This window comes from Medicago truncatula, chromosome 6 (genome assembly GCF_003473485.1).
Source record: "Medicago truncatula cultivar Jemalong A17 chromosome 6, MtrunA17r5.0-ANR, whole genome shotgun sequence".
Lineage (NCBI taxonomy): Eukaryota > Viridiplantae > Streptophyta > Magnoliopsida > Fabales > Fabaceae > Medicago > Medicago truncatula.
Window position 1 is genome coordinate 36,733,961 of NC_053047.1, and position 15,428 is coordinate 36,749,388.

The 15,428-nt window shown below is 33.1% G+C and overlaps 3 protein-coding genes across 4 annotated transcripts; 2 read left to right on the forward strand and 1 right to left on the reverse strand.

Moving 5' to 3' along the window:
* The first annotated feature begins 4,943 nt into the window (after positions 1-4,943).
* LOC11422250 (miraculin) lies at positions 4,944-5,788 on the forward strand. Its single transcript, XM_003620139.3, has one exon. The coding sequence runs from the start codon at positions 5,008-5,010 to the stop codon at positions 5,644-5,646; it is 639 nt and encodes a 212-aa protein (XP_003620187.1). The 5' UTR covers positions 4,944-5,007; the 3' UTR covers positions 5,647-5,788.
* Positions 5,789-7,405: 1,617 nt separating this feature from the next.
* LOC11416176 (kunitz trypsin inhibitor 5) lies at positions 7,406-8,310 on the forward strand. Its single transcript, XM_003620140.4, has one exon. The coding sequence runs from the start codon at positions 7,465-7,467 to the stop codon at positions 8,104-8,106; it is 642 nt and encodes a 213-aa protein (XP_003620188.1). The 5' UTR covers positions 7,406-7,464; the 3' UTR covers positions 8,107-8,310.
* Positions 8,311-10,915: 2,605 nt separating this feature from the next.
* On the reverse strand, positions 10,916-13,700 carry LOC11422251 (54S ribosomal protein L37, mitochondrial). Of its 2 annotated transcripts, none has more exons than XM_024786216.2 (2): positions 13,579-13,700; positions 10,916-11,746 (listed from the first exon to the last, which is right to left on the reverse strand). In XM_024786216.2, the coding sequence occupies exon 2, from the start codon at positions 11,735-11,737 to the stop codon at positions 11,342-11,344; it is 396 nt and encodes a 131-aa protein (XP_024641984.1). In that variant the 5' UTR covers positions 11,738-11,746; positions 13,579-13,700; the 3' UTR covers positions 10,916-11,341. The 2 variants fall into 2 exon arrangements, with proteins under 2 accessions (XP_024641984.1, XP_024641985.1); XM_024786217.2 differs by having other exon boundaries at positions 13,466-13,685.
* Positions 13,701-15,428: the final 1,728 nt, after the last annotated feature.

Consider the following 15,428-nt stretch of genomic DNA (forward strand, 5'->3'; position numbering starts at 1 on the left):
AAATATTTAGCTATTCAAAAACGATAGAGGCAGGCATTAGGAGAAGAGAAAATTTGGGGAAAATGAGAAATTATATTAATCAGATTGAAGAGTTATACATCATACAACATTAATCCTACCCAATCTCAAAATAAGAACACAATAGCATAACCAAACAACTAGAAACAAAATCTACTAAATCTAATATTATAACAACCCAGCACCAAATCCTACGTTGAAACCCTAAATTCAATTTCTCCCTTTTTCTAGCAACCTTTGTAGGTACCAAATTCAAGAACGGCAGAGGTAAACAGGGGATCCAGATCCAACACGTTTCTTTCTTGTTGAATTAATTTGTAGTGAAGAAGAAAGAGGTTGAGATTTGTGAAGTTGTGGAAATTTGTTTGTTTGGGTTTGTTTGTTGTTGTTGCATCTGAAGCCATTCTGAAACCATTGATTTCGTTCTTGATTCCTCACATCATATGGTAGAGTTGTTTTTTGAGACAGTTTGTGTGGTTGTTCTTTGGTGTTGTAAGGCTTCGGCCAGCTTCTGCTTTAATCTAGGTCTGTGCTTCCTTTGGCTGGGATTTGGGTGTTTATTTTCTTCTGATATGCTTCTTGTGGTGTCAGTTTTATTTTTCTGTTTTGGAGGGGATCCCTGCACCTTTGGTTTGTGCCAGTTTTGGTCTCTGTTTGTAGCTTCTTGCCATATGCTGTTAAAAAAAATGTTTGCTGGAAAAATTCAGATCTGAAAATAATTTATGGTAGTGATGTGAGGAATTGATGGTGACGGTGATGACGATGTTGTTGTTGTTGTTGTTGGTTGATGATTCTGGATTTTTTTGGGTAAAATGATGAAGATGATGATGGTGTTGATGAATGTGATGAACAAGAGTGAGGAAGAAGATGAAGAAAAGGACAAAAAATTAGATGTTGGTGGTACATCGTAAGATAAAATAGACCTGCCTAATCCAATGGTTATCTTTTTGAAAAAAAATCAAACGGTTGAAATTAAAATAATTAATAGGATCTATGGTGGATCACTCTTAAGGTTTGTCCACCACAGACATCATTTGGGGTTAAACTTAACTGTTGGATTTATTTGGTAAACGGAGGAAAAGATGAAGGACTAAAACGTCATTTTTATTAATTGTGGGATCAAAATGAAAATAAGAAATTAAATAAGGGACCAAACGATCTAATAAGCCTATATAATTTTATTGCTTTGATGTTTAGCCTGGGTATGCCTACTTCTTTCCCACGATGGGAAAATGGGATTTTAAAGCACACGTGTCTGCTGCTACCGGTTGAGGCCAAACAAAAAAAATCATAAATTTGCATTTTTTAATGTTAAACAGTATCTTTACTAGTGTACCTCCCATTCTCCAACAACAACACAAACTACACCGCACCTTTACTTTTGTACATCTTTTTTTTACAATACATAAAGAAACATAACATAACAAAACTCAGGGAAGAAGCTTTTTGATCCGAAGTAAACTCTTCAACTATAGTTTCAAGGAAAGCTTCAGATGCGGAACCCATATGAGAAGCTTTTCGATTTTGGTTAAAGATTGCTATAGCATCAACCGAAACGTATCAGATCTGCCATGTATTTCGTCTGGAAAACCACAACCACAAACAAATGTTCGTATCTGGAAAACTCCTCTTTAAAAAGATATGAATGCCATTTTTTTCCTGAATTATTTTAGTTCAATTTTTCCAGAATTATTTTAGTTCAATTTGCACAACTTACTTTCAATCTTTAACTTCTGTTCATAGTTTCTAATTGTGTAAATCATAAAATGGAATTTAATTCTAAACCAACAACCAAAAAAGATAAAGTAGAAGAGATGGAAGAATTATTTTGTTTTCAACTAACAACCGTAGAAAAATATGAAGAAGAATGCATAGATCTTAAAACTTGGAGTAGAAAAATATGAAACTCTTGATATTGACATGAATTGCAGATTTGAACGTGATGTTTTGATTGAGAATATTGGAGAATTAAAGCCAAAAGGCCAAGATTTATTACAAACAAAAATAAATAAATCAAACAAATAAGAAATTGTTATTTAATTATGTGGGTGGGGTCCACAGCTTGGGTGCACAATACCAAACAACAATTTACAACCATTACCGGGTCATAAATCTTAACCATCCAAATAAAAAACTATTAAATCAATGGTAAAAAATGGAACTTTGTCATGGTGGAAAAGTCTTCCTCCTACCCACCCTAAATGCCACCTTTAATAAATTTGCTAAATATCTATATATCTTTAGAGAGGCAAACACTTTCTTAAAGTTATTTTGGCTAACCAGTACCATGAAGATGAAATTAATTTAAATTACTTCAAAATAATTAGAAGTAAATAGATGATATGATATAAATAATTGGATGTTGGCCTACCATATACAACAAATTTTAGAGTGCTAGATGTTAAAAAAAATATACAAATTATTAAATCTGTCTTGTAAGACCAAGTCGGTTTAAGGAGATCTTGTCTTTAAAAAGTGAAGATTTTCTAACTTGTCCGTATTTAGAGCAAGCTAGGAAATATATTGAGTAGTCAAAATAATCCACTAAATAACTTAATATATCTACATAAAAAAATAATAACTAAAAATATAATATCCAGTGATTTATTATGAGCAATGCACATTGTTTTCTACACGACACGTCTCACTTTAAGACTTTGGGTAAAGTACCAAGTAAAAAAAACATTTATAATGGAGATTCTCATCTTTAAGGTCTTAAATGAATCTCACATTAACACATCGTTTTTAACAATTTTTTAATAATAATACTTAATAGGTACTCAATCACTCCAACGGAGATCCTCTAACAAAAGGTCTAATTGGATCCCACAAATATTATTTATTTAATACATTATTTATATTAATACATTTTTTTAAGAGAAATGATATTTGTACAACCACTTTCTGACAACTTTTTGACAACTTTCTCTCTCATACTCACATTATACTCTTATTCTCTCACTTTCTTTTTCCCTCTCCATTGTTTTTGACCAATGAAAAGAGAGAAAAAAGAAGTTGTCACATAAATTGTCTCATTTGCTTGTTCAAATAACACTACTCTTTTTTTAATTATTATTTTAATAAAAAGGTGATATGGGCCCATTTAAGAATGATGTCTTAATTTAGACCTTGCATCTTTTAAGACCCTCAAATTTTTTTCCCACAATGGGGGTACCTATTAGGTACCACGTCTTAAATGTTTAAGACTCTCCCATTGTGGATGCTCTAATAACATTTGGGTCATGTTAAGGACACAAGTTAAGGAGTTTAAAATGAAAATTAAAATAAATTTTATATTGAAAGTATAACTTTTCCAACTTTTAAGACATTGAATGCATAGGTTCCAAGAAAAACCTTCTACATTTGTCTTCTTAACTTATACCCCAATGACACAAATTAACATTTTCCATAACATTTTAATTATTTCTGAAGGTGAAAAACACAAGAAGGGGGGGGTTGAATTGTGTTTTCTTTTTCTCTTAAAAATTACTTCTTCTGATAAAACTTCAGAAGCAGTTTGATTGCTTCTGATGAAATGATCAGAGTCAGATTGCAGCGGAAAAGAACAGAGCAGAGAAAAGAAAGACAAAGACACAGGCAGTTATCCTGGTTCCTTCCACAACACGGAAGTAGTCCAGTCCCCCTTGCACTTCCAAGGAGATTTCACTATAATCACAAGATTACAACTGCTCAATACTTTCTAAGTATGAGACTTCACAAAACTATGCTCAAGCACACACGCAAGAGTCTTCCAATGCTCAAGCACTAAGCAAGAGACTTCTAATGCTCAAGCACGCAGGCGAGAGACTTCTAATCAAACAAAAATACAGAGAATTGAGTTTGAATTGAACACTTGATATACAATCAGTGGTGTTCACAATACAATACAGAAAAGACTCTAGACTTTGAATTTCTAAGATGTATCAAATCAGTGCAGAAATTCAGTGTGCTTTGTAGAATCAAATTGACAGAGTTTTGGCGCTTTTAAACTTATGTATCTCTATCTTTTATCTTCAAGTCTTCACTCCTTTATATAGAGGCGTGAAAGAGACGTTGAGATAATCAGCACGTCTAAAGAGTCGTTTGAAATCCTTTAATTATCCACCAGTGATCCTTTGCCTGATTTGGGTGTAGTCCTTTGAAGAATAAACTTCAAATTCATTCCCATCTTGAGTGTACAATTCTGCAGGCATGGCTGTTGTTTTGTCTTGTAGCGTAGACAGAAAACAGAGTAGTGGAGGTAGTGGTTGTACACTTGTACTTTGTCAACTCTATTAACGAGAGACAAGAGCTCAGTGCTATCCATATATCCGTTGATACCTCCCTTTCAATTCTTCGTTCTTCTTTGATAAGACTGAATTGAGAATCAGCTACTTTGAATCTTCAGTTTGATTAAAGAATCAAATGTAGCTTCTGGTGAAGATATTGCTTCTGATGAAAACTTTTGTTTCTGATGACTTTCTGCTTCTGATGACGTCATCTCTTCAGGAGCAGTTTAGCTTCAGGAGCAGTTTTCTTCAGATGCTCAGAATTTCTTTTTCTTTCCATTGTTCTTCCAAGACCTATTGAAATAACTTGAGTAGCCTTTAGTCCTGTACACTTGAACAATTATTAGTAATAACCAATTGACAATTTTTAATACCTTGTTATCATCAAAACTTAATAAGGTTCATTGTGAAACACATTTTGTTCCAACAATTTCTTCACTAAAAAAAATATATTATTATTTCTTTAAATTGAAGACATTGAAATAGAGTAATATAGGTTTTGAAGGCAGTTCTTGAATACAATTTCAAATACTCCAATGAATTAATAATATTGGCCAGTTGTATTGCTTAAATCACTGGCCACAAATCTAGCTTGAATATTTTATAATCCATAGATATGAATTGTAGCAGCAATTATAAATTGATGTTCTACATCTCCCATCATATCCTCATTCATTACCAAAACAAACAAAATTAACAAATAAAGCATAAGCACACAACAATGAAGGGTACAATGCTAGCATTTCTCCTTCTCTTTGCATTGTCCTCGCAACCATTACTTGGATCAGCTGAAGCTTCACCCGATCAAGTCATTGACACATCGGGCAAGAAGCTTCGAGCTGATACAAATTACTACATCATTCCGGCTAAACCATTTACAACATGTGGCTTTGTTAGTTGTTTCAATAGTGGAGGCATTGCTCTTGAAACCGTCGGCGAATCTTGCCCTCTTGATGTAGTAGTTGTGAAACATAATCAAGGTTTACCGTTGAGGTTCACACCCGTTAACAACAAGAAAGGCGTTGTTCGTGTCTCCACTGATCTCAACATAAAGTTCTCTAATGATGCTTATGATTCTAGATGCCCTAACCATTCCTTAGTGTGGAAGATTGATCCTTTTTCTAAAGAAGAAACATTTGTGACCACTAATGGTGTATTGGGTAACCCAGGTTCTAATACAATCCACAATTGGTTCCAAATTGAGAAGTATGAGGATGCTTATAAGTTGGTCTATTGTCCCAATGTGTGCCCTTCTTGCAAACATGTATGCAAAGATATTGGAATTTATGTGTATAAGTATAGGGAAATGCGTTTGGCTCTCACCAATGTTCCCTTTAAAGTAAAGTTCCAAAAGGCTTGATCGAAGTTAAGCTTTTTCAATGGCAACAAAGTACAAGTGTGTTTATAACTTATAAGGATTATTAAGTTTTATTTTCCTTGTTAAGAATAAAAATATATGAATGAATAAAAAAAATTCTAATCTATACTTTTCTCATTGTATATATATATAGAGAGAGAGCATGTCCTTTGTTTAAGAATACATTGTATTTGCTAATTAGTACCTCGATCGGCTTCATATTTTAAGACGATTGGTGGAAAAAAAATAAAAAAAAATAAACATGGGATTGTGTTCAAGAATTGACTAATATGTGAGATCAATTCCACCATCCACTAACGGTGGATTCAATTGAAATCAGAGCAAAATTTTGTATGCACGGACCCTAAACATAAATTGTTAAACATACGAGGAATCGAACTGAAACTATAATAGGAGAATACTATGAGATATCAAAGTCTACACCACAAGATAACCCTTGAGAGTTAAAATTATTGTTACTTATTTTCTGTTATATTTTATATATTGTTTTATAGCTAGCATAAATAAAATTTTATTATTTATTTTCTTTCACAACTTTAATATTGTTAATTTTTTTATAAAAATTGTTGTAATTAATATTAACAGGATTCCTTTGAGAGAATTAATATTTAGAGGGTCAAACGGATAATATTTATTTTTATAAATTTGTGATATCAATTATACTTCTTTGTGTATTCAATAAAATCTCATACGATAGGAGTACTTCACGTTCGTTCATGCTTTAAAAAGTCAACAAAACATATATCACAACCATGTATATCCTCTTGGAACTCAATGCCAATCTCAATATAATGAATTAGGGGAAGGCAAGCTCCTTAAAATTATTAAATAATCCTAACGTCAAAAACAAAAACAAAAAATATTCTAGATGGTGATGATATATATAGAAACACTCGATTATACATTGTCCACACCAACTAAGCCACCATCAAAGAAAAAGACACACTTGATTATGAATATTATTATTTATTTTCTGCATATTATTTTCAACTGAGTCGTACTTACAAGACAAAATGTATTCTTAATAAAGTCAAATATTTAAATTATATTTTCAAGAAAAAATTGCAATATATTAGCTACTTCATCAATAATCTTAGGAAAGACACTTATGTATTTTACTCTAGCAATACACTTAATAATATATGAAATGAAATTCACATAAATTTGATTCACAGTAGCTCAAGGATTGCGAATCTATGATCTCAATCTACTAGAATACACAATAAACAAGAGATTTCGAATTTTCAAATGAACTGTACTATGAAGAACCAGCTCAAGGATTTAGACTACTTTATAATTCTAAAGATTAGAATTCTAAAGATTTAGACTACTAAATTATAACTAAATGTCCACCAACAAAAAAATATTATTTGTTTTTCATTCTTATGAAGAAAAAAAGTCATACAAGCTAGCAAATGCCTCACCCTCCAAGCAAGTCCTGATTCCTGAATGCAATAGAATATGTGGAAGCTGCTTCAAATTTGGCATCATTCAATTTCAAAGATCAATTTGTTTATTTCATTTCACCAAGCTTGCTGAATTGCCAAACTATAATTTCCAATACAATCAATTAATGCTGACATATCTAATTAGACGTGGGGAATTGGATGTAGTATAATTTAACATGGAAACTTTATGAGTTGGCCAAAATCATTGACTTTGATTTTTCTTTTTTTAATATATAAAATCATTTGAATCCATAGTTTTAGATCACATCATTATCTATAAATTGAGTCCTATAACACCTCTAAACTCCCATCAATACAAATTTACAAAGAAGCAAAAGTAAAAAAGTTAACCATGAAATCAATATGCATATTACTTGCAGTTCTCTTTGCCTTGTCCACCCAGCCCTTGCTCGGAGAAGCTGACGCTTCACCTGAACAAGTGGTTGACACAGAAGGCAAAAAGGTTCGGGCTGGAGTAGACTACTACATCCGACCAGTCCCAACAACCCCATGTGACGGTCGTGGGCCTTGTGTTGTTGGTAGTGGTTTTGTTCTCATAGCAAGATCACCAAACGAGACATGTCCACTAAATGTTGTAGTGGTTGAGGGTTTTCGTGGTCAGGGAGTAACGTTTACACCTGTTAACCCTAAGAAAGGTGTTATTAGGGTTTCAACCGATCTTAATATCAAGACATCCCTCAATACATCATGTGAAGAGTCCACCATATGGACGCTTGATGATTTTGATTCCTCAACTGGACAATGGTTTGTCACTACCGGTGGGGTTCTTGGAAATCCCGGCAAGGACACCGTTGACAATTGGTTCAAGATTGAAAAGTATGAAGATGATTATAAGTTTGTGTTTTGCCCTACGGTATGTAATTTTTGCAAGGTCATGTGCAGGAATGTTGGGATCTTTAGGGATAGTAATGGGAACCAGCGTGTGGCTCTCACTGATGTGCCATACAAAGTTAGGTTTCAGCCATCTGCTTGAAATATTTTCAATACATGGAACAAATTGTGTGATATGTATATGTTTTGTTTAGAGTTGGGTTTGTTTAGACAAATATGTTTGTCACATATATTTTTATATGAATAAACTGCATATTCTTATCTTACAATCTGATCTAATTTGTGTTGTAATATTTCACTATATATACTACACACATTTTAAAGTGATACTTATGTATTTTGTTCATATTATTGTTACATAATGAAATGCTTGCAACTTTTCTAGACTCCAATTGTGGTTGTGGAAGACAACAAATAATCTCCAAAGTAATGATAAAAGAAAAGTGTGGCAGGAAGAAGACCAAACATATGATATAAAAAAAACTACTTCTTTTCCCACCCTATGAGTTTCTCGCACGTCCTATACAGTTCGGATTATAAAATCCGAACAGCATAAACACCCAATAAAAACCTTCAAAAACACGTTGAAACATTTCGGATTTTAAAATCTGAATAGGGCGTGCGAGAAATTATAGGGTGGAAAAAGTAATGGCCTGTAAAAAATATTAGCATAGCTTTTTTTCTCTCTTTTTCTGTCAAAATAAAAAGCTCTAGTTACTAAGTTTACCCACCTAAAGTATCAAATATACTTGTGAAGACTTCATTGTTGAGTATTATATAACTATACTTGCTAATGTTCGTTGAGCCTTACGGTATTCACTCATCCTAATTAAACCCTCGACTCAACTTATCTAAACTTTTACCTGTAAAACAAACTATTTTCCTCCCAAAAAAAACAACTTTTACCATTCACTCCAGCCTCTTTATTTTTGTTCTGTTTATACCCAAATTAATGATGTCTGGTTCGGTAGTACCTTTTGTTTCTCATATGACTCTCGTTACACCAAAACCCAGTCTCTTCAGCCTAATCAGACCTAGTCACTCACTTTTGTTCATCTTTCCCTTTATATCAACTAACCCATATAGACATGGTGTTAACAATAACACCAACAACCCTTTTTGCACAAACGATTCATCAATCTCCTCATCACCTTTTACCTTCAATTCACACTTTCGGTTTCATCACATCCTCTCTAAACTTTTGTCACCTCTGCTAGTCTCTCTTGCTTTGGTGAGAGATCATGAATATAAAGCTTCACACGAGCTCAAACGAGCACATAGCAATCACTAACAGCCTCTCAATATCACATTCAGTGAACAAAGTTAGATTATACACAAATTTAGGTTCTGTATTTAACGCAATCGTCTATCAGGTCAAGATCAATAACTAATCTTCTAACCTTGTATTTTAGGCCTAATTTACGAAAACCTGAATGCAGATTCTCCAGTCTTGATCTAACTTTTCAGATTGTGAGATTGAGTTAAATGTGTGATTCCTAATAGCACATAATCCGAATTTGATTATGCACAGTGCCACATTTTATGGGTGCATGCTCCATAGACTTAACCATCTAGTATATGGATAAGTTGATACAAGAAAAACAATATCAACAATCTTAATATTTTCTCATTAGGTTGAAATGACTGTTCAAGGTAAATGTTGGTGTAATATTTTATAACATAAACAACATAATTATCCATAAAACACTGACAGTACAAACACCGATCACGACAATGACATGTGAACATCAGTAATAATTTGAGATAATGAATTGAATGTAATAACATGTGCAAGTGTAGTATCGGTGTTTGGCGAAACATGTCGGACACTGAACACGTCTTCAGTCAAAAGTGTTAGTGCTACAGAGGTAATCATCCATTACAATATAAAACTTATATCGGTTTGTTTTTCATTATTTTCCTAATCCTCTAATCATGAAGAAAAAATTAAAGATACATTAGACAGACAGTCAGGGACCATTAAATTATGATATACATATTAGGACCATATGTGCATTTACTACTATCTTAGCTAAAGCAATTAAAAGTTCACAAGACTCATTTCCCTACAAGACAAATTCTGAAGAGAAGGCCCCAACAGTTAATGACAGTAAGGTAAATGCTGATGTATGTCTATGGAAAATGCTAACAAATGCTCCGAGGACACATGCTAAGAAGACAAATATAGTAAAACTATCTTGGAACTTGTGTAGTCAACCTCTTAACAGTGTAAGAAAATATTTTTTTTCAATGCAAAATTTACTTTATTTTTGTTTTCTTAACAAGTGCCTCGGAGATATTAGTTAACATGACCATATTTTTATAACATAAACAATGCAAACATGTAATTATCCATTTAATATAAAACTTATACATTAGTTTCTTTTCTTTATTTTCCTAATCCTTGAATCATTGGACCCCTACAGTGAAGTGAAAATTAAAAAAACAGGAAGTCAGGGATCATTAAATTATGATCTATCACATTTTGTCCATATGTATATTAGTACTAGCACTATCTTAGTTATAGCAATTAAAAAGTTTACCAAACCCATTTCCCTACAAAAGTAATCATGAACAGAAGGCCCCACCAAATTAAACGTGATGTATTGGTTAAAAAACCGTTCACTGGCCGGGTGGGCGGCAACAGATGGTACGTGGCTTCCACCACCAAAGTTTGATGGCAATGTTAAAACTTAAAACTAGGGCCCATGAACAAGAAGCAGAACAAATTTAATGCCCTTCAATTTTCTCAAACTATAATAAATTACTATCATTTTGTAACTTGAATCATATGGTGGGAACAATGCCAATCATAACAAATCTCATTGCATTGCTATCAGAAATGAAAATAAAAATATAACTATTGATGTTTGTTCAAATAAGTTGTTCCTATGTAAAAGACATTCAATTCTAGTAAGGAAGGTTATACATATATTCAAGAACACATGAAATTCTTGAATGGAAGCAAATTGATTTGTACAACTACCATTTGGTAGTCGACCAACATTTTGTTTGAGGGGAAGGAAATTCCTTCCTTTGTTTATATATGAGAATCCTCTTTAACTAACATAGTACTAAACATTCCAGGTAAATTCAAGTCTAATCAAATCTCCTTTGTTTAGTAAAATACAAGTCTACTCATATATTAAACAAAGATAACCAATCGGCTTTAATCTACTAAACATTTTAGGGAAAACACAAATGCTAGATGAAGCAAATATTTGGTTTTGGTTCAATTTAACGATTTGCACAAATGTAAATCTATTACTCAAAGGAATCTCACAAGACTGAGAACCACAAAAACTTGAAAAAGAAATACCTCAGAACTGTTTGATCGTTAAACCATCCCCACCCACAGTTCTCTTTTTGAAATTGAATCAGTTCTTAGCCTTGAGAGAGTTATTCTCCTTGATCCTAGCTCGATTATCAAGCTTAACATAGCGTTTAAGATCTTCATAAGGGAGTGTATCGATCTCCTTCCTACGCAACTCACTTAGTGCAGGACGTTTATCAAGCAGATGCCACAACCAATCAGGGTATTCAGAGTCAGGCAGGATTTTGGGATCGGTTCCTTCCTTGAGAATGTTGCCACCTACAACGGTACTTGCCTTGACTTCTTTGCTGAGAGAGGATTCTTTTGGTCCATCAGCAGATGCACCTCCTTTCCCTTTCTTTGCTTTCCCAGTTGCAAAAGTTCGCTGATATGCAACCCCAATTGCCTCATTGGTGCTGCTGAGAATGCTTCTAACAGATCTTACATGGTTCATTGCCATGACTTTCTTCTGAAACACAAGTTCATATCACTTCAGGAAAGAACACAGGCTAAATAGAAAAACTTGGTATGAGTATAGATTAAGGTATACAGAAATAAAAAATGGTCCACAAACACAACTGCAGCCTCAACATTGTCAATTTTTTACTACAATTGCATTGCAGCCGTATTTTTCACAATTTTCTGCAATATAAAACTGGAAGAGTTTAACACAGAAGTCCCAGTGTTTGAATTTTTGAAACAAACATAATCACTAACGTCTTGTACATATTTTATAAGAACCAACCATTTTTATGTACTGGAAGATCGATTGGAGACCTAAGAGACACCGGAAGAGTTTTATGCAGGAGTTTCAAAGTTCGAACTCTCGAAACTTACATAATCACTAATTTACTAACAATTTGTCTTTACAAAAAAACGTTTAACAAAACACAACATATATATTTTTTTAGAACCAACATTTTTTTATAAACCTTGTTAAAATGACATCTTCAAAACATTGTTCACAATTTTCAGCAATATAAGTGACTACAGGCACAATTTTCTACAATATGTATCTCTTCCATATAGTAGCACCAATGCTTTGGATTAAAGAAGTGTCTAGTGTTTGACACTTGTCATTTCGGTCTCCAACATTGATACATGTGATTTTGTTCAATCACTTTCATTATATTAAACTATCTATTATCAGTGTCTATGTGTCGGTGTTTGTAAGTTGTCGGTGTCAATGACTCAAAAAAGCAACTACCGATGTGAGTAAAACCTTGACATACACTTCAATAGTGCCTATGGATCTCTTCTAGTATCTAAAGCTACGTAGCACCAACACTTGGAATTAAAGTGTCGGTCTACGACACTGACACACCAACACGAAACTGACACATGTCCTTCTATTCACTCACTTTTGTTTATTAAACTATTATCAATGTCTACATGTCAGTGTTATGTAAGTTGTCGGTGTCTATGACTCATAAAAGAGACTACGGACGCACAAGTAAAACCTACAAGTACACTCCAATACTCAATAGTGCATATGTATCATTTCCACAGTCAATATCTATGTAGCACTAACACTTCAAATTAAAGTGTCTGTTGTCAACACGGTGTTATGTCAGTCTACAACACTAACACATGTGATTCTATTCAATCACATTCATTTTATCAAATTATTGTCAGTGTCTGTGTATTGTGTAATTGTCGGTGTCTATGATTCATGAAAGTAACTTCGGTTGCGAGTAAAACCTCGACATACACTTATTTCAATATGCATATGTATCTCTTCGGCGGATAGCACTTGAGTGATATAGCATTTTGGTAACATTGGTGATATTGTTTCTATCTCTCTCTTAATCATTCTCTCTCATCTAAAATGTACCAATGTCACCAAAAAGCTATCTATGGATCACTAACACTCAGATTGAACAAGTGACTAGTGTTCGACACATGTCATATCAGTCTCCAACACTGATCCGCCAACACGAAACTGACACAAGTGATTTTATTCGATCACTTTCATTTCATTAAATTATTATTAGTGTCTACGTATCAGTGATGTGTAAGTGAACTAAGGATTACTCAGAAATCTAAATTCAACACCTCAACTGCCTTAGATTTTAGATACAAACGAAATAACTAAAATGCAGCATATCAATTTGAATTTCAACCTTTCACTATTAAAAATATAAATTATGAATATCTAGAGCTTATGGAATCGGAGAAAACACTCTACCCTATACTGTGAATGGCGGCCGGAAATCGCGGTGGAATCACTTCTAGCCACGCGAACAGCAAATGGGAAGGAAAATTCGAAAAAATAAGAAAAAGCTGGACAGACTTTCTCACCGTTATTGGCGGCCGACGAGGAACTCCGGTGGCGTTGAGGTCAGTGCTGCAACTCTAACTTCTTGTTTATGATACAACAAATGGGAAATGATAGAGCGTGCATTTTGTTGAGTTTTTGTTTTAGGGTTTTTAATTTAATTGTTAAAATAAAAGAGATTTTAATGCAATTTTGATTTTTTTTTTTGCCGGGATTCGAACCTTCGACTTTATATATTTGATGTATTGTCATACGAGCTAAGCTCATATCGATATTTCATATATTTTTAAATAAAATTCCTTAAAAACCTTTTTTTGAAGGATTTGAAAATGTTATTTAAATTATGTTATATCATTATATTTTAAACTAAATATTTGATGTAGAGATCCAAATTGTCAAATTTTAAAATAGAGAGATTAATTCTGAAAAGTAGTAAAAATATGAAGATTAAAACACTAACTGACGCAAATAAAAAAAATTAATAATTTACCCTCCTCAAAGAAAGAGTGTAACTAGAATCTACTCACAAATAATAGTAGATACCATATTCAAGTAAGATCTCCACACCCTAAAAAAGAAATAAGATCTTTGCAAAATTAATGAAATTTTTAAAATTTTCCTCATTTCAAATATGAAATTGTGCACCCAAAATCGCTTAGATGAGATAACACAGATCTCTTCTAATCTAATTAAGGTTTTGGGTCTGAATCTAATTTTGGGCATATTTGATTTATAACAATAAAATAATTAGAAATTGTGCTTATTTAGATTGTCGAATTTGATTCTTACACTTCTATTTTTAATCACAACCTAGGATCGCTTAAATGAGATGGCAAAGGACTTTTCTAGTTTAATCAAGGCCATGAGTTTGAATCCAGCCTTCACCGATTGCGCACGGAGGATACTCAATCTACACCAAAAATATACATTGTCATCATTTTTTAGCAACTTTTATAAATTTTAATATTGTGGGCCAAATTTAAAAATTGAAACAAGGGGTCAATTTGAAAATTTTGAGGGACCAATTTATAATTTTGAGGGGTAAATTTGTAAATTTATCGAGGTCAATTTATAATTTGTTCTAAAAATTAGGGGTCAATTTGCAATTTATTGAAATTTATAGGGGTTAATTTGAAAAATTTGAGGATCAAAATGTAAAATTTGAAAAATGATAAGAACGAAGAAATTTCAAATCCTTAACGTCGAGATGTCATTTGAAATTCTTTAAATTTAATTTCAACAAAATACTTCGTAAATCTCCATCATTTTGAAAATTCTCCAAATTATCATCCAACCAATGAAATTGACTTAAAAGCATTTGAACTCCCTCACAATATTACATTACCTCAAAACATTCTATCATTTAAACACACTTGAGGAAAATAGTTGTATTTTTAAAGCACGTATTTTGACAACTCTGTGTCGACACAATATGTCATTCATGTGGGTCAAGTCACTCTTAACATATGGCCATTATGCATGTGCATGCATCAACTTCTGAGTGTAGCAACACATGTTCGCTGGTATAAGCCTCAACCGGGTCGGTATAAGTGCAACATCGATGCCTCTTTTTCGTCTTACTAGAACCGTACAAGTATTGATGTTTGTCTGCGTGATGAGGATGGAGTTTTTGTGTTAGCTAAAACTATGAGCTTCTCTTCATTATGCATTGTGGTAGTAGGAGGCTCTTGGTTTATTCCACACATTGGATTCACGATATGCAATTTGACAACGTTGATTTTGTGGTTGATTCTAATATAACAACAAGTATGTTTCATTCATCTCATGTTGACGCGACATAATTCGGCCATATCATTACAACATGCAGGAATCTCTTTTCTACTCAGTTTACAAACTCTCAAGTGGAGTTTAA

Bases quoted from the DNA above. Each gene is read 5' to 3' on its own strand.
- LOC11422250 (XM_003620139.3), top strand. From the start codon at position 5,008: ATGAAGGGTACAATGCTAGCATTTCTCCTTCTCTTTGCATTGTCCTCG.
- LOC11416176 (XM_003620140.4), top strand. From the start codon at position 7,465: ATGAAATCAATATGCATATTACTTGCAGTTCTCTTTGCCTTGTCCACC.
- LOC11422251 (XM_024786216.2), bottom strand. From the start codon at position 11,737: ATGGCAATGAACCATGTAAGATCTGTTAGAAGCATTCTCAGCAGCACC.